Here is a 19068-nt window from a genome sequence, read left to right as displayed (position 1 = left end):
ACGAGCACCAACTAGATATCCGGATTGTCAAATCTTCGTCCCCCACAACCCAAAACCCACCAACCACCACTGTTGTCTATACGGCTTGCACCAATCAGCAGTTGGCTAAATTATAAAACCTTTTCCGCTCCCCTTGATTGGTCAACTTCATCAATGAAAATAACATTACGCCTACACACCCCGTGCATTATGCGTGAGCTTGCTAATTCACAACCTTGATCCTCATAACCTTGCGGGTCTTCGCTCCCTCGGTGGGCGCCTGTGGTTAGGAGGTCTCTCTGGAAACTGGAGTTCCTCCTCGTCTTCAAGCTCCTCTTCGTCTTCATCATCTTCGTCATCCTCGTCATCTTCATCTTCCTCTTCTTCTTCGATTTCCTCCCCAGCCAGTAGCTCATCGTTTGCCTCCTCTACTCCTTGGAACTCCATCAATTCGTGTACATCTTCAACTTGAACTAGAAAAAAACAGTGTATGTAATTTGAGGCATTGTATGGTGAGGTATCCACTTTTTTTCATATAGACTGGTCCCCAATTTCATATTGACTGGTCCCTACACATGTATGGTTTTACCGAACCAACGATCGCATTGATACAATGAGTTCACTTTAGTGGGTGCGTTCGATAAGCTTCCCTCTGGGTCGACCCCGCAGTGCTCACTCGGGTGAGCCCCTGACAGGAGCTAATCGAACGATCACTCACCGCTCTCGTAGTGACGTCATGCACATGGGGCCAGCCCCACCCCCCCCCCCCCCCCCAAGCGACCCACTCTACAAGCAGGGCTTGGGGCTGACCCGGGTGAGCCCCATCAAAGCTATTCGAACGTACCTGAAAAACGAGCGCACCCAATACACAGCCAAACAACCGAGTCACATAATGGAAGTTATTTCTACATCCATGGTCACATATAATGTACAATTTGTGACAGGTATGCTTCTCATCTCTGCTTAGCAGAGGTTTGCAAACAATACTTTGAAATTGGGCCCAGATAAAAATGTGATCACAAAGCTCTATCGGTTAGCTGCACAAAAGATGGGTTCCGAACGTTAGTCGGCCACAAAAGTAGGGCAATTCCGTACCTGCGTTATCTTCGGCAGCAAGTGGTGGTACTACGGGCGGAACCACAGCTTGCACGGCCACATCGTTCGCCGGTTGCGGTTGTGGCTGCTGCTGCTGTCTCTGCTGTTGTTGACCGGCGATCCCTCCTCGGTGCTGGTGCGCGGGCCCCGAGGAATCGGAGTTATCTGGAGGCAGAGACGGGGGAGGCAGGTCGCAGTCTCTTGGCCAGGTGTACTGTCGGACGTTGGGTAGTCCCTCGATCAGCCCGATGCTCAGGGCGCTACGGTATACGTTCATGTCACATGCATCATACCTGTAAGGGAACAAAAAATAGGGAGAAAAACGTTAAGAACTCCAAATAAAAGTTTGTAAGAAAATAATTCATTTGACTCCCATAACTAATGGCCGACCGTGTTTGTCGACGAGGTAAAAGGAAAACCACGCAATTTCGAGTGATACTTGTGTGGATCATTATATTCTACTTAATAAAATATATTTCTATAATACGCTTTTCAAAGACCAACTCGAACGATCCAAGGCAACGTGTTACTTTAAGTGTAGGTCCATGTCATACGAGGCAATTTAATGGGCGACCAGTTCCAGGCAATCCATGAAGAAAAGGCATTCACATTTGAATGTTCACCTTTTTCTCTTGTGGATCGTGACACAATGTTTGAAAATTGACCCGTGTGCTACCAAAGTGGTCATGTAGCATGCACTGCAGTTGGATGCCTCCAAGTTGCCTGCAAAAGTTGCCTCGTGTGACAAGGCCCTAAGGATTGCCATTCAAAGAGGAATATTTACCACTCCTCGTTGTCAGGGTCGTAGCATTCGACGTTGAAGATGGTTGTGATGCCATTGAAACCTCCAATGACGAAGATCATGTCGTCAAGTACCACGGCGCCGAAGTTACTCCGGTGGATGTACATGCTGGGACACTGGGTCCATTGCGGGGCGTCAACCTGCCATCTCTCCATGGTGTTCAGTCGGGTTATGCCATTGAAACCACCTGAATAATTATATCATATTATTGTTTTTAATGATTTATTTATTTTAATGAAGAAGAAAAAGTGCTGACCGTCCGTTCAATTTTACAAAGTTAAGAAAATCGAAATTAACAATACTACATCAAGTACACTCACAAAAGCTGCAAACTCAAAACGTTTTAAACATTGTTTAAAAAATATGAGACAATACTATTATCAAACTTGAACTTGGCAGTAGCTGATCAATTTGGTTTTATAGACTAGGTTATTTTTAACGTATTATTGATTTTGGTTTATTTAGATAGCCTGTACTTCTATCCCTCATACACCAATTCAGGCGCGCAGTGTTGAGCACCGTAAGCCATTGCTGAGTTGGTGAATTGGTGAATTGGTGTATACGCCTTTCTTAATATTTTTTTGCATGAGGTACGTCACAATGCCAATCCAAAACGAGGCGATGGGCACAGCCACTGCAAGTGATAGAGAACGTGCGCCCATAGCCTCATTTTGGGTAAGAATATTATGACGTCATGCATAAATATTAAGAGAGGCGTATAAGGGCATTGTGTACAAGTAGTAAAAACAAATAGTAGAATGATAAAGCACAGAGCAATAAGAAAAACCCTGACAAGTTAAAGGCAGTGGACACTGTTGTTAATTGTCACAGACTACAATCCCGGCCATATCTCGCTGGGCCCCCCTGCCCCCTTTCAATGTTGGTTCCAATTGCTTATTGTGTTCTGAGTTGTGTTCTGAATTACAGTCAACATTGAGCGGGGGCGGGGGGCGGGGGACAAATGTTTTGAATGTGAATGGGAAGTGCACAGGGAATCGTTGTATACAACGTTAGGAAAGGGTGGCCCAAGCATTTTGGCCGGGATTGTAGCCTTCACAGTTGGTGTATCTCTCAACATAAAATAACAAACCTGTGAAAATTTGAGCTCAATCGGTCATCAAACTTGCGAACAATGATTAATAATAAGTAGAAAAAAACACCCTTGTCACACGAAGGTGTGTGCGTTTAGATGGTTGATTTCGAGACCTCAAGTTCTAAATCTGAGGTCTCGAAATCAAATTCGTGGAAAATTACTTCTTTCTCACAATGTTTCATACCATCAACCTCTCCCCATTACTCGTCACCAAGAAAGGTTTTATGATAATAATTATTTTGAGTAATTACCAATAGTGTCCAATGCCTTTAAATGAACTAAAAGAGAAACAAAATTATAAGAGCCTACCTTTCAAATTAGAATAAACAGAAGCCAGTAACCGTCAACACGGAAAAGTTCAGGCTAACACACACAGAAAAACTTGGACTCTCAAATTATTGTACAACTCATTGGATTTAAAAACATACCTACGGCGTATACGTTTTCACGGAACGACACCGACCCCACGCCGCTCCGGCGGCTTCCCATACGGGGCAAATCGCGCCATTCCCGGACCTCCGGATCGTAGAGCTCCGTGGTGTTCAGGCACTCGTTCCCGTTGAATCCCCCAACGATGACAATCTTTCCGGAGACTGAGCACGCAGACGCGTCACTGCGGTGATGATTCATCGGCTGAATGAGCGACCACTGGTTGGTGCTGGGCTCGTATCTTGGGGAGAATTTACAACAAGAGATTATTCATAAGTTTTGTTTTTAAAAAAGTTGTGAGTAATTACCAAAAATGTCCAGTGCGGTAAACACCGTGACGTCATCAGTTCATGAGTCTATTTTGTTTCAAAATGTCTTACAAGCTAAACGGTAGGTTTTCTGTCTACCGGTCTTTAAGACCAATTTCAGTCCACTCTGTTGACTACTATACTGTCTATATATATATCTCTAAACGCAAAAGAGTAAAAATACACTCTTTGAAGAGCCATAATGAGCGAAAACAATTTTTCTAGTGGTCTTCCACTCTTTCAAATTAAAGTTTGCATCTTTTTGAGTGATTTTTTGCTCTGTCATGGAGTGAAACCCTTCTAAAAGAGTGAAATAACCACCAGCCTTTTTAAAAGTGCCATTTGAGGGACAAAACTAATTGTAAAGAGTGGTGTTTTTCGTTCTTTTACATTTAGAGAGTAGTGCTAAAATGTACGTATTGAGATAAGGCTACAAACATTTTCTTCTGGCTGCAGTCTTGTTCTGGTGTTTAAAAGGTCTATGGACTTCAATCGATTGGGCTACGAACCATATTCTGATTGTATATGGACGCCTTGAGATAAGGCTACTAACCTTTCAACTGATCGTAGTCTTGTGTGTCCGTCGAAGCCTCCCATAGCGTAAATGCAGCCGTCGAGAACAGCTACGCTGACGTAGCAACGCCTTGAGTTCATCGGAGCTACCTCTTTCCATACTCGGGTCAGGGGGTCAAACTTCCGAACGCTGTTGAAGTACTGGTTGCTGTCGAATCCCCCTTGAAAATTAATGTACAATAAATTTAAAACACTGGGAAGTGTCAAGTGGCTAGTTAGACTGCAGTACTTGCAATCATAAGTTTGTGGGTTTGAATCCCCCAGCTAACAGCTGATTTCACAATGACTAGAATAAATATTGTCGTCTAGTTTTGCATCAGATTTTCTTGATTTGTGCATTTCATATTCATAGACGTTATGTTTTTATGAATAATAATATTAATAATAAGACATTTGTAAAGCGCCTAATGCAAAAGCCTCTAAGCGCATACAAGAAACAATCAAATAAACAATTACTCTGTAAAAAAATTCCAGTAAAATTTACGGGAATCGGTTGTGCAGCAAGATGCCAACAGATTCCCGTAATTTTTACGTTGCAAACCGTACACGAAGTTACGGTGTGCCGTGATTTTCACGGTGAGAAAGCTGTCAGTTTACGGTGTAAACCGTACATGAAGTTACGGTGTGCCGTACACGAAGTTACGGTGTGCCGTGATTTTCACGGTGAGAAAGCTGTCAATATACGATGCGAAGCGGACATGAAGTTACGGCGTGGCGTGACTTTTACGGTGATAAGGCTGTCAACACGGTGTATAACCGTACACGAGGTTACAGAGTGCCGTGATTTGTACGGTATATTACACGTTGATATTACTGCCATGGGACCGTATTTGAAAAAGTGGAAACTGACCGTAATTGTAATTGCTTATTACAATAGTATAATTACTCCAATGGTATTGTATTTTTAAAAGTGGAAAATAACCATACGTTAAAAGTACGATACAGCTTTGGTAATTATCAAAATAATTTGGCAAGAAATATAATTCTAAATAATTTTCAACATAAAACTGCAAATGAGATAATAATCTCCCTTCAAAATAGTTCCATCTTAAATGCTGATATTCAAGAAAAGTTCTGAACACCATCAAAAGGCAACAACTGCTTTCGATTTGCACTGTTCGAATTCAGACGCTGCATTTAGTGGTCTTCATAACACAATATAAACATCCACATAGAATAACTGATGAAATAGAAACCTTAACAGGTTACCAATGATGGGTATTTTGAAAACTAGACGACTGGAATTGGAATGAACTCATTGTTTCCAGAACCAAAACCAATGATGTATCATACCTTTAAGTAATACACCATGGGCACGGGATTGTACAATAGAGTACAAAAAGTGGGTTAATCTAGTTACTCTAGTCGCCCCGCCTGAACTTCCTCATAAGCATTGCGCGTGCGCGATGATCCCAAGAGTTCTTTTGGTGTGCCAAAATACGGATTTTGGCCGTAAAATGCTGGCGAGCAAAAGCGAGAATGGTAATTCACCGTCGAAATATACACATTTCTCACCGTAAAATTACGGTCATTCCTTTTAGACAATCCCATGGTGCATTGCGAGCCGGTATTAACGGGGTTACACCGTAAAGTCAAGGAAATTGTTTTATATATAAAATACACCGTAGATGTTTGCGTACTTTTCACCGTAAAAATTACGGTGATTTTATTTAACAATCCCATGGTGCATTGCGAGCCATTATTTACGGGTTCCACCGTACTTTTCACCGTAAAAATTTCGGTAATTATTTTTAAACAATCCCGTGGTGCATTGCGAGCCGGTATTTACGGGGTTGCACCGTAAAGTCATTGAAAAATGTCGTTATCACCGTAAAAATTACGGTACTTTTTTAAACAATCCCATGGTGCATTGCGAGCCGGTATTTACGGGGTTGCACCGTAAAGTCATGGAAAAATCTCGTTACAGTAAAACACCGTAGCTATTTACGTACTTTTCACCGTACAATTACGGTAATTTTTTACAGTGTAGAGAGAGATACAAGATACAAATAGGCATATTACAAAAAAGAAGCTTTAAACAAAATGAGTTTTCAACAGGGACTTAAAACATTGTAAAGTATTAGCTTGGCGAATATGCACAGGAAGATTAGTCCAAAGAAACGAAACGGTGCGGCGTAAGAAAAAGATCTGTGGCCATAAAAAATGGAAGACGCTCTAGTAGCAGAAAGCAATGACTGTTGAGATGATCGTAAAGTCCGAGTAGGGGAATATTTATGAACAAGTTCAGACAAATAAGCAGGAGATTGACATGTTTGAGCCTTGAAAGTTAACAGAAGAATTTTGTAAACTGTTCGAAACTTAACTGGGAGCCAATGCAATTGCATTAGTATAGGTGTAATATGGTGAAAACGAGGCAGACAAGAAACGAGGCGAGCAGCAGTGTTCTGTACACGTTGAATTTTAGCAAGATCTTTATCGGGGAGTCCATACAGAAGTGAATTGCAGGAATCAAGTCTAGTAGTGACGAAGGCATGAACAAGACGAAGAGTAGTTGCTTCATCCAGGTAGCGGCGAATTTGTGATATGTTCCTAATAGCCATGGGAGCTCCTTTGCAAACATTATCAACATGTCTACTCATGCACAATGATGAATCCATAAATACACCAAGGTTACGGGCAAATTTAGATGGTTCAATGACAGACTGGGCAATTTGTACTGTTGGCGGAGAAATCCTTTTTGCGAAACGAGATCTCAAAAATAAAATCTCAGTTTTTGAGTCATTCAAAGCAAGTTTATTTGACAACGCCCAAGATTTGACATCTTGAGTGCACACTTCAACTTTTGCAATGGCAGAAGCGCGATCAGCTGGATCAAATGTAATGTAAAGCTGGGTGTCGTCAGCGTAAGCAACACTAGAAATACCATGAGCAGCAATGAGGTCTTGCAAGGGTGCACTGAACAATATAAATTCAAGTGGCCCAGCTACAGAACCTTGTTGAACACCACACCAGAGATTGGCGGTTGCCAGCTTGGCGTTTATCCCCTAGTGGGAGTTCGCTGAGCTCCCTTGATGGGAAGATTATCTAAACAAACAAACAATCTAACAAAAAAACAAACAAACACACCCCAACAAACAAACAAAGCCAGGGTACTGGTAGAATGGTCCCTTGTCTTTATCTGCATTGGTTTTACAGTGATCAGTGATTTTTCATATCAGATGTGTTTTGATTGGTATGTGGTGATGGTTGACAGCTGTACTTTCTGTTGTCCGCTGCATTCATGCAGCAGGTTGCATTTTTTTTTTATAAATTTACATAGGATTTGACTTCGAATCTTCATGTGAAATGAATGCGAGGTCAAAGGTATTTCTGGAAGGGGAGTGACTAAGCTCAAGGCAGATATCAATGATACCTGGCGTTATTCACGAGCCTCGAAGTGTGATGTTCATGAGGGTAGCAGTGCAATAGAAGTTTTGGGCCCAAAGAGGTTGATTTCAGATTGCGTTTTTTTCTTCAGTGTACTTCTGTGTTTTGTGTCGCACAAACCCTTAAGACGGTTCTCGTCGTTCTTGCGCCAACAACGTGGCAGGGGAAAATGTGTATAAATTCAACTTGAATTTTTCAAGAAAACAGTGATTTAGTAGCAGATTGGTGTTGGGTCCATTTTCTTACCAATGACGTAGAGATTATAACCGAGAACGGCCACACCCATGTAGGCTCTAGGACGGTTGTTGACGGTATCTAGAAGTACCCAGCGATCGGCACGTGTGTCGTAACACTCAATGGCACTGGTCGGGCTACCGCCGCTCCATCCGCCCACAGCGAATAGGACCTTGAACGGTAGACGAGGGCGGGAAACAACCTATTGGAGAGACAACGTGTTAAAAAAATCGCGTTTCCACTAATATACTAATAGGGTATACTAAATCCCTGGTCATACTTCTTGTGACTGCAATATAAATTTGAACGCCACAGCTAGCCCTGCAACCGATTTCACGAAACGCTAGGATTAGTCAAGTTAACTTAGGATGGGTCCAATGCGTCATATAACGTCTATGGTTACGGAACTTAACTCGTTCTAAGTTTTAAGATTAATCCTAACTTAGGAAGAGTTGAAATCGACGGCAGTTTTTGCTTCGAATGTTTCGCAGGAGAATGTTGTAAATGGGGGATGACTTAAATGCAAATGATCCCCCTATTTAAAGCGAAAGGTGTAAAAGGGAGAATCATTTCATAGTTTTGGAAAAAATACTAGCCCCCAATATTAAAAAGGCAATTAGGCTTTTGCGATAGTTCAGCACAAGTCAACTAGTGCAAAGTATTTGTTGTGAAATCAAACTTTCGCTTCGCATTCGCATTCGCAGGAAGTATGAACCGGGTCACGAGATTCGAACCCACGGTGCGCTTGTACAACACATCTTTACCGGTGTCCCATCAAGGAAATCTGTCCGCAACTCCTAAGTTAGCTTCGTCCAACTCAATATAGATCGCTGTGTCCGAAACGGCGATGTCTGCCAGTGTTGAAGAATAGGCAGACGCGCCCGACCATAGCCGGAGCCGAAGTGCCGATTCGACACAGCCCATGGACTTTTCTTTCTATAAAGCCGGCCTCAAGTCGACCTGCGATTTTCTTGCGCCCGCAACAAACCGTCGACAACGCGCGGACAATATAATATGCTCATGCCGTTGGTTTCACCAAACTCTTCCTAACATAGGATTAATCTTAGGACTTAGGACGAGTAACGTTCCGTATTCAAATACGTAGGACGCATTGAAACCATCCTAAGTTAGGACGGGTTATATACTCATCCTAACTCGAGTTATACGGACTCCTAGCGTTTCGTGAAATCGGCTGCAGGTCACAACAACTGAGAAATCGTGCGCCTGCGATCGCAGTTACGCTCAGGTCGTAAATAATCGCCGACTGAAGAAAAGTTCCCGATGGTCTTAGCTCAGGCGCGGTGTGATCCTAAAAGTCAGTCGCCGACTGTTTTTTTGTCGACACAAGGTCGACCTGAGGCCGGCTTATAGGTCAAAATAAGACTCGTGTTAACTCTTCATGCAAGTCAACACAGACTGCTTATTGGACACTTTCGGTAAACAGAATTGCCCAAGGCCCACACTTCGTGTATCACAACTTATATAAAATAACAAACCTGTGGAAATTTGGGCTCAATAAATTGGTCATCGGAGTCAGGAGAAAATAACGGGAAAACCCACCCTTGTTTCAGCACAGTTCGCCGTGTCATAACATAAATCCGTAATTCTCGATATCGAGAATTGATATTGCTTCAATGTTTTATCCAAAAGTAAAGCATTTCATGGAATAATATTTCAAGAGAAGTCTTTCACCATTACCTTCTGTAAACCCTGTAGGTTATTTGTAAATCTGTGAACTTTAAAAAAAATTCTCTTCCGAAAGTGTCCAATGGCTTTAAAGGTTTACCTTGCTTGGGCCGACTGAACCCTCAGTCGGATCAAAGTTGTACGTGTAGTTGATGGTCTGTACGATGACTGGCTTACACAGGTCGTTGTTCTTCACGTAGGGGTGTGCTTTGATGTTATTCATGAAGTAATCAGTGTTGGTCATCCCCAGTCGGATGTGCATCAGAATACGGGGCATAAAGGCCCTACGATCGGCCTCTTGGTAGCGGATCTACGGTGGGTATGAGCAAGTTCGAGATTGACACAAGAATCATGTTACAAACAACGGGGCACACACGTTTTTAGTAAATACAAAAATATATCCTATTTGAAAGTCTACATTTGAGACTAAGGAAATTGTTTTCTTAAATACACTGTACAAAAATTGTACTGTTGCGAATGTTGCGAATTTTAAAAAATTTTGTTCGGTGAAATTTAAACTACATTTGTTTTGATAAAGCTTTGATTTTTTTTTTAAACAAGTTGGATTTTGAAGTAGAACAATTTGTTGAATAGAAAAGCTGATACATACCCAATCATTGATTTGAGAATGACTGTGTTTTATTTCATGTAGCTTTGCCAATTAAAAGCAACAAGAAAGTCTGCTTATCAATTTGCTCCTATAAAGGAAAAACTATATCATAATAATGACATGGTATCGCTGGTGAGGATAGTCTGGCAAGCAAAACTCTATTGTGCTTAACAGCCACGTTTTGTGTTTGTAGAGGTATTTTCGAAACCAAGGCTTGGCTTAGGCTCCGGCTTATGATCTCCGTCAGTTACTGTTTAAGCGTAATGCTTCAATCATACTCAGACAGAGCCTGAGCCCAAGCTGAGACCGTGTGTTTCGAAAAGGCCATCAGAATAGTTACCCATCTAAGGACAGCCTCGAACACATATTCCTCCATCTTCACATTAAGTTGGTCCTTGTATAACAGCTCGACCAACTCGTCCACAGAAAGCGACAGGAATTCCTCCGACTCGGCCAGGAGAACTATCTCTTCAAAGTGGACCAAGACGTACGTGAAGGCCGCCTCCTGTAGTTCGAAACAGAAGTACATCTTTGCAAACCGCCACATGCCGATACTGTTCTCTGGAATCAAATTGCTGATCAGGAACTTACCGCACTGATGGACTAGCCCTTTATTTGGCGGACAAAAAAGAGAGCAAAAACAACGTCATTAAAGGCATTATAGAGTGGAAACTATTGGTAATTACTCAAATAATTGTTAGCATAAAAACTTACTTGGTAACGAGCAATGGGAAGCTGTTGACACAAAAAACTTTTTTTTATGAAACGGCTCCCTCTGAAGTCACGTAGTTTTTGAGAAAGAGGTAACTCCTTACTTAAATAATTAAAAGACTTCATGACTGAAGCCTTTTATCAGAAATCTGAAAGCACACAAAATATCATGCCAACTAGGGTGTTTTTCCTTCATTATTCTCTTTCAACTTCGATGGGCAATATTGAGTCCCAATTTTCACAGATATGTTATTTTATGCATAATTACCAATGGTGTCCAGTGCATGCCTTTTAAATGATATAGCCTTTGATTAATGGTTGACGAGTTTAAGTTGTCAGATGCACGTCTTGGTCCAATACATCTGTGAAAGTCAGCCATTTTCACTGACTTGCGACTTGACTTTACTTTCGGGAAAATGACCTGTGACTTGACTTATTGACCAAAGACGGCTTGCGACTTGACTTTTAAACGTGGTTGCAAGAGACTGTGGACCTGGGGTCGATTTCACAAAATTGTCCTGACCCATTGGACTAGTCCTATTAGAAAGATCCGATAAAACGTAAGACTAGTCAAGTTAGGCCGAGTGTAACTCAAGATAAGACTATTCTAACTCTTTGGAAATCCACCACTGGACGTTTTTAGTTTGATACAAACAGTTTTAGGTGTCAATCCACCTATATACCTCCAACGTTAAACTGGTCGGCAGCCGGGAGTAATGCCTCCACGTTTTCCGCTGTGATTTTGACTTCTCTCGTGTAGGCGTAGTCTAAGATGAGACTAAGGAGGTGGGCCTTGGTGTCTGGAATGTTGACGACTCTTTCCTGAGTCTCATGCATGCCGTTGGTAAAGAGGGCCCTGAAGTATGGGCTGCTGGCCGCCAGAATATTCCTGGGGTTAAGAAGAGATAATTTCAGATTTAATATCAGTGAACCCAAAACCATTCGTGTTTCTTTGTTTGTTTGTCGGTGTGTTTGTTTGTTTGTTGGTGTGTTGGGGTTGGTTTTTGTTTGTTGGGGTGTTGGGGTGTTTGTTCGTTTTATTGTTTGCTATTTGACAAACAAAGAACCAAAGTTGGGACATGTCCATACAAAACGCGTTCTCCGGATTTTAAGAAACGGACGGTTACAACTTTTCGGGACCATCCCGTTTAGATTCCGGAAATGCCCCGTCCTAGTCAAGGATGGATTAAAAATAGAAACAAATATTGTCTTTTGAGGAAAAATCGAGAATAAAAAAGAATACAAAAATTATGCAGTCATAAAAACGGATGCGGGCGAGCACGATCAACTTTTATTTTTTTGCCTATCGAGAAAGGCCCTTTCTCTATGCTTTAAGGGCAGTGGACACTATTGGTAATAACTCAAAGTAAGTATTAGCCAATACACCGATGTGTGTTAGCACTGTATACTCGGTACTTTCCCGAGTCCGGTGAAAAAATATCATAGGCATGTTACTCGGGTGGGATTCGAACCCACGACCCTTGCAATTCTAGAGCAGTGTCTTACCAACTAGACTACCGAGGTTGCCCGGTAGCTAGAGGCAGTTCGAATCCAATGTTTTGGCAGCGGGTACCGCAACGATTATAAGAGATGTTAAATTCTTTAGCCCCGATGCAAATTTAACATCTCTAATAATTATTAGCCTAAAAAAACTCTTCTTGGTAAAGAGTAATGGGGAGAGGTTGATAGTATAAAGCATTGTGAGAAACGGCTCCCTTTGAAGTAATGTATATAGTTTTCGAGAAAGAAATTTTCACCGAATTTGATTTCGAGACCTCAGATTTAGAATTTGAGGTCTCGAAATCAAGCATATTCTGAGCACACAACTTCGTATGACAAGGGTGTTTTTTCTTCCATTATTATCTCGCAGCTTCGACGACCAATTGAGCTCAAATTTTCACAGGTTCATTGTTTTATGCATTATTATGTTAAGATACACCAAGTAAAAAGACTGGTCTTTGACAATTACCAATAGTGTCCAGTGTCTTTAAGAGATGCATTTATATTTTATAACTTAACTTGGATTACTGTCTTCAAACTTACCTATGGGCGGGAAAATCTTTGTCTTCACATCGCAAAACCACGTCACATAGCTGATTAGTCTTTCGAAGCTCATCGAAAACCACGAAAGCATTGTAGCTCACACGCCGTCCAAGATTTCGTGGCTCACCTCGACCAGCGGTAATATCCATCGTCAAAGAAATGTTACAAAACTTGAGAAAACACGTAGCTTTCTAATATACCATTGCACATTAAAAACGCATTTTGTCCACGAGTTGCAAGAATGTCGTCTGAAATTTGTTTTGTTTTGATTCGGATCAAGTTGGAGCTACTTTTGTGCGCCTCTCGGGATGTGTGCGCGGCTCATAAATATGACGCATTCATGGATCCGTATTATTAGCACGCACGGATGCACTGTGTCCATGGTATCATGAACATAAAGAATCATGGTATGATCATATCATGAACATAAAGAACATAAACACATAGTTTTCCAGTATCGTCTCTCGCTCGTCGTACATGTGTCGTTTCCATAAAGAAATATATTGACATCATGGTCTTTTCAATTGTTGAGCGCGTCATAAGTATACAGTAGACTTGACTCAAGTACGAATTCAGTCCCATCTCCTAACATCAGAAACTCCCAACATTTTTTTCGGCGGATTTGGTTAGGGATCCCTCGCACGAGAATGTGACTTTAATCAAGTCCAAGTGCGCGGTATTACTGCAGGTTCTCGTTTGTATATATATGGGGGAAGCTCTTTTATTGTATCTTTTGATTACAACGGTTACACTTTGGTATTTCCTCACAACCCTGCTCAACTATCCATTGTGTGTCAAAATATTTTAAACAAATAAATATTTATTAATAAAGAATAAAGCTATCGTGTAAGAGGCAAAGTATACTTTATTATGTCTTTGTGACCGTTCGATTGTTGTTAGAGATACAAGAAATGGACAATAAAAAGTAACATTTTTCAAAAGGTGGTATCGTTTTTGAGATATCGCCGGAAATCTGGAATTAAAGCAATCCGTAATATTGGAAAGCACAATCCAGCCCCATGGCAGTTAAACAAAATATATTTCTCAATAATGTTCCGTTGAAGGAGTCTGGTAAGCATTAAAGACACTGGACACTATTGGTAACTGTCAAAGACCAGTCTTCTCACTTGGTGTATCTTCCTAAAATAACAAACCTGTTTAAATTAGATTTCAATTGGTCGTCGACGTTGCGAGTTAATAATGAAAGGAAATATCACCCCTGTCACACAAAGTTATGTGCTTTCAGATGCTTGATTTCGAAACCTCAAAATCTAATTCAGAGGACTCGAAATCAAATTCGTGAAAAATTACTTCTTTCTCGAAAACTACATACTTCAGAGAGAGCCATATCTCACAATGTTTTATACTATCAACAGCTCCCCATTACTCGTTACCAAGTAAGGTTTTATGCTAATATACAAATATTGACTGCTTCGAGTGCTATGGTTAAAACTATGACTCCCGAGGTGATCCCCGGAGCGTTCTATTTTCCCGAGGCGAAGCCGAGGGAAAATAGAACGCTACGGGGATCACCGAGGGAGTCATGGTTTTTAACCATTGCACGAGTAAAAGCAGTCAATATTTGTTGTATAACACCCCAAACATTTCTAAATACTGTACTATTATTATTAAGTTACAGACCTGAATGCTACAATCCACGGACGACGCGAATACAAATTGCAAACACTTTTACTGTGCTGCATGGAGTGTCGTGCAATCCGAAATGGTTACAGACTATTAATTTATCATTCTCGTACACGCAACGGACGTCTGGGTACTGCACGCCGTGTGCTAGTCTTCGGACTAGCGCATGGCAAACCGACGCACTATCACACGGCCGTCGTCTAGCAAAACTAAGACATGTCATGTGACGCGCTCTAAACCAATGAGCAGGCAGAATACTTGCAAGGGGTGTTATAATTACCAATAGTGTCCACTGCCTTTAAGGGATTGCTACACATTATCAACAGTTGCAGTGCGTGTTACCAAGTATAAGTGTTTCTGGTCATTATGGTTTGGAATACTACCAAATGTATGACAGTCCTCCCTCATATTTACGGGACCCCCCCCCCCCCCCCCTCGCTTATCGTGACACGTTCTTCACAAAATAAATACAGGCGACATCATTACTACTTTAAACAACATGCGCTCAACACTTTATTTCTCTTTCCCCACGAAGGACACTTACAAAAAATGGAAAAAGAAGGATCTGTCCTTTCAAATTTAATAGCAAATGTTTATCTTGAACATTCTGAAAAGGCCAATTACATGGTTCGTCTTACTGTAGAATTGTGAAGTGTTTGTGGTCCATTGCCTTACAGTGTGCCGTGTAAGCTCCGTATTAGTGTGCTAAGTAGAACCATAAAAATGCCAACAGCAGGGCCAAGCAGAACATATACTGATTGACAAAATTCCATTGCTTTCTTAACCAAACAATGAGACCAGTCACAACAACGTACATAATGTGGTGTTGGCTGCATGTGTGCAACCTGTTTCTATTAAGTAACACATTTCTGTGCTTAGCAAGTTTATGTGCTTACATGCTTTGTGAATTTGCCTGATTAGTGGGCCCTTTTAGAAACATTTCCAGTCTCTGTATTATGAATCTGTCCCGTCTCATATCCTATTACGAAACATTAATGTAGTGGGGGTACAAAATGTTGAAAAATGTTGTCATTTTGACAGGTTGTCAAAAAAGTGTTTTTGTTTATTGTGATGGACGACTGCGAAGCCTATAATAGGGCAGGTGAAAAAGAACATTGTTGTGTTTAATACTGTAACAATACTTATGGGTATAGTTAAGGGAAAATGTAATTATTCAAATCTTATTGGATTATCTATGTATTTAATTTTAGTTTATTGAAATATCTAAATTGTTTACGGTAATAGTTCTTTGTGTAAGATGACAAAAGTTCCATTAACTTTACAAACAACAGTGATCAGAAAAGCTGAGTACCACAATGATACTTTGTTATCCGGTTTTAATTTTTGACGAAAATAATTTGAGTTCTGAAGGGTGATGTTAAAGGTCTCCGGCCTCCTGGTATTCCTTGGCGCCAATTATCTTGCAGTTGCCGTCAAGATGTATTCCTTTACCGACTGCTTGGTTGACTATCTTACGGCAGTGCTTGGCGATCGTTCCATTGGCATCGCCTTCCATCGGCTGTACCGTGGCTATGAACACGTCCACCTTCTCCGTGCCTTCGATCTGGAAAGGTAGGAGAAATGATCAATCTTGTTTGGCAAACCGACATCAACAACAACAACAACAACAACAACAACAACAACAACAACAACAACAACAACAACAACAACAACAACAACAACAACAACAACAACAACAACAACAACAACAACAACAACAACAGCAACAACAACAACAACAACACTCAACAACAACTTCAACAGGAACCACAACATCAACAGCAGCAACCACAACAGCGGCACCAGCAGCAACATTAACAACAGCTACAATAACATTAACAGTTACAACAACAACAACAACAACAACAACAACAACAACAACAACAACAACAACAACAACAACAACAACAACAACAACAACAACAACAACAACAACAACAACAACAACAACAACAACAACACATGCGTGTATTATTTTGTGTAAACGTTTATTGAACTTTCAAGAAAGATAACCGTTTTTATCAAGGACAAGTATACCATTACCAAGTTATATAGGCTTATGACAAGGAAAGACCTTGTATACACCTTACACTACAGTCATGACTGTGATTGGTCTGCTTAATAATTAGTTTTGCTAGCAGTAAATGAAATTGTATGTTTATTTATTTTTCTGCCAGCGTCATGGGGCAAGGCTCAAGTGAACGCAAGTAATGACCCCTCCCTCACTCCAAGTCCAGGGGCCACACCCACAGAACTACGTACCTCGAACCTATTTGTAAATTCTTCCGTCAGCTCACACAATTTAGCAAGGATTGTTTCCCGGACTTGTGGTTGGACATCTCCCCGGAGCCGTAGCCGTATTTTGACGGGATCATCGGGCGGCTCCACCACGATGACGGTAGGCCCACGGGTTCTGCTGACCCGGCAACCCATAATGCGACAACACTCAAACTAGCCGCAGCACAGCTTCAGTTTACTTTGTAATTAATGTCTTCGTACACACTAGCGGAAGATGTCGAATAGAAACTCCTTCACTAGAACAGACTCAGTTGACAAAGTCCATAGGCCCCCTAACTAAAGTTTACTGTGAAACCCTTCAAATTAAGTGGAAGGAGCTACATTTGTAGAATTACACCACTCAAATTTACCATTAGCAAACTTTTTTTTTTCGCAGACATCGCATGATCCCACACAAGGAAAGAAAACATAGGCAAATTTTGCGTTTCTGCGTTTTGCGTTCGAGAGGCCAAAATTCGAAATAATGCTTTCCCGAACGACAGGGACGGCGCATGAGCAAAATTAATTGCGTCACACACGCGCGCGCGCGTGTGGTACAAAGTCCCATCGTCGAAGTCGAAACCCCCCAACCTGGGCCTTTTGGCGGCGGCCGCACGAGAACGGGACTTGAAACAACTAGCCGCCCATGGTCCCCATCCCCAAACCCGAGTGGGGAGATTTGGGCCAATCGCCCAGAATAACTCGACTCCGCCTCGTTGAAAAAAACTCCATCTTTCAACTCATGCAAATTTTCGCACCATTGCACTCATTTCATACAGGGCTTTTTTTTTCGGGGGGAGGGCGGTGGGGAGGGGGGGGCGTCATTTCACACACATTCAAAATTTTGTTTGAATTTTGTTTTGTTTGATTTTGTTTTGAATGCTCCGTTTGAATCTGCATTCTGTGAGTCAGGATATTGTTGCATTTCTTTGTACATCAATCGAGGTTTCTATTTATTTCTCGAAATCACTGAAGAATATTCTGGAGTTTGTACCGTGAGACCTTTGGCCTACCGGTGGCTTAACATTGCCAGCAATAGGAGACTTTCCAACGCTAGGTGGCAGCAGACCTACCGGGTAAATTTCCATTGTTTACGTAGTTCTGAACATGCGCATAATTCTGAGAACAATGGATTTACCCGGTAAGTCTGCTGCCCTCTATCGTCCCAGAAAGTCTCCCATTGGTACACTACTAAACAGTTTCACCAACTAGGAAATTCACGGAAAGCGTCATTGCCCTCGATGCAAGGATTGCTGCAAACATTTTCAACAAAAATCTCCTGAAAAAGGTGCAAATTCAAGTTTTTTCACACCAAAGTGACTTGATTAGAAGGGGTACTGTCAGCTAGAGTCGATTACTTCGCGGTCTCCCAGCCTATTCTGTGGCAACGCATAAATTTGCGTAGTCTTAACCATATTCTCAAAAGAAACCTTTGTAGAAGAATACTGGATATGTCAAACCATGGTCAACAGAATGTGATTTAAATCAATGTCACAACATTCAACTTTAATAAAAAAAAAAAGGGCTTCGTGTTCAGTTAAAATTGTTATTATCGAAAATACGGCCGAATATGATCCATCGGTACGAGTCATCCCATGTCTTTACTGTTCAAAATAAAGCTTGACATCCACCCTATTCGTCTTCCTGAGCCCACGACATCCCCTAACAATAACATGGATGCTAGCCCCCACTAACGAAGCTATATATGCCGTCCAAAGTGTAATTGGCTGTCTGATCCTACATCAATCTTTGGAGTAGGGCATGATCCATAATACATCACAAGCGTGGATTTTTTTCAAGTTTGGCTGGTGCGAACTGTGTGCTAGAAATATTGACTTTCGAAGCAAAAAGCTAAGCTTTAGTTCAACAATTTACCTATTTGAAAGCTGACAATTAAGTCAAAATTAAAATATTACATTTTCACCCCCACTTTCTTAAAAATAAGACTCCACCCACAAAGAGGGCAGAAATCAAAGACAGTTATTAATTTTGTTAAAAATGGTTTTACTGTTATCATGTAATAAAAACATGAGCAGAATTTTTGTTTGATATAGCAAAAACTAACAATCATATTCAATTTGTTGCCCCCACTTTCTTAATACGTAGCCCCTCCCCTAAAATGGGCAAGATCCGAGATGGATCCAAGTCTTAATGATCTTTTACTGTAGGAAGTTTCAAGCTTTTACCACAAAGTGCA

General features: G+C 41.3%; 2 protein-coding genes across 2 annotated transcripts; both read right to left on the bottom strand.

The window, feature by feature from the left end:
- Nucleotides 1-222: 222 nt before the first annotated feature.
- Nucleotides 223-13099, bottom strand: LOC117300238 (kelch-like protein 10). The gene is made up of 10 exons (XM_033783964.1): nucleotides 12951-13099; nucleotides 11591-11796; nucleotides 10537-10805; nucleotides 9687-9896; nucleotides 7913-8102; nucleotides 4260-4440; nucleotides 3398-3639; nucleotides 1859-2063; nucleotides 1075-1367; nucleotides 223-446 (listed from the first exon to the last, which is right to left on the bottom strand). The coding sequence occupies exons 1-10, from the start codon at nucleotides 13097-13099 to the stop codon at nucleotides 223-225; spliced, it is 2169 nt and encodes a 722-aa protein (XP_033639855.1).
- A 2873-nt stretch (nucleotides 13100-15972) lies between these two features.
- LOC117299874 lies at nucleotides 15973-17027 on the bottom strand. Its single transcript, XM_033783457.1, has 2 exons — nucleotides 16857-17027; nucleotides 15973-16158 (listed from the first exon to the last, which is right to left on the bottom strand). Exons 1-2 carry the CDS (start codon nucleotides 17025-17027, stop codon nucleotides 15973-15975), a joined length of 357 nt encoding a protein of 118 aa, XP_033639348.1.
- Between the last annotated feature and the right edge of the window lie 2041 nt (nucleotides 17028-19068).

Source organism: Asterias rubens, chromosome 15 (genome assembly GCF_902459465.1).
Source record: "Asterias rubens chromosome 15, eAstRub1.3, whole genome shotgun sequence".
NCBI classification, from domain to species: Eukaryota; Metazoa; Echinodermata; class Asteroidea; order Forcipulatida; family Asteriidae; genus Asterias; species Asterias rubens.
The sequence above is the reverse complement of the archived record's forward strand: the minus strand, read 5'-3'. Positions and strand labels throughout refer to the sequence as shown.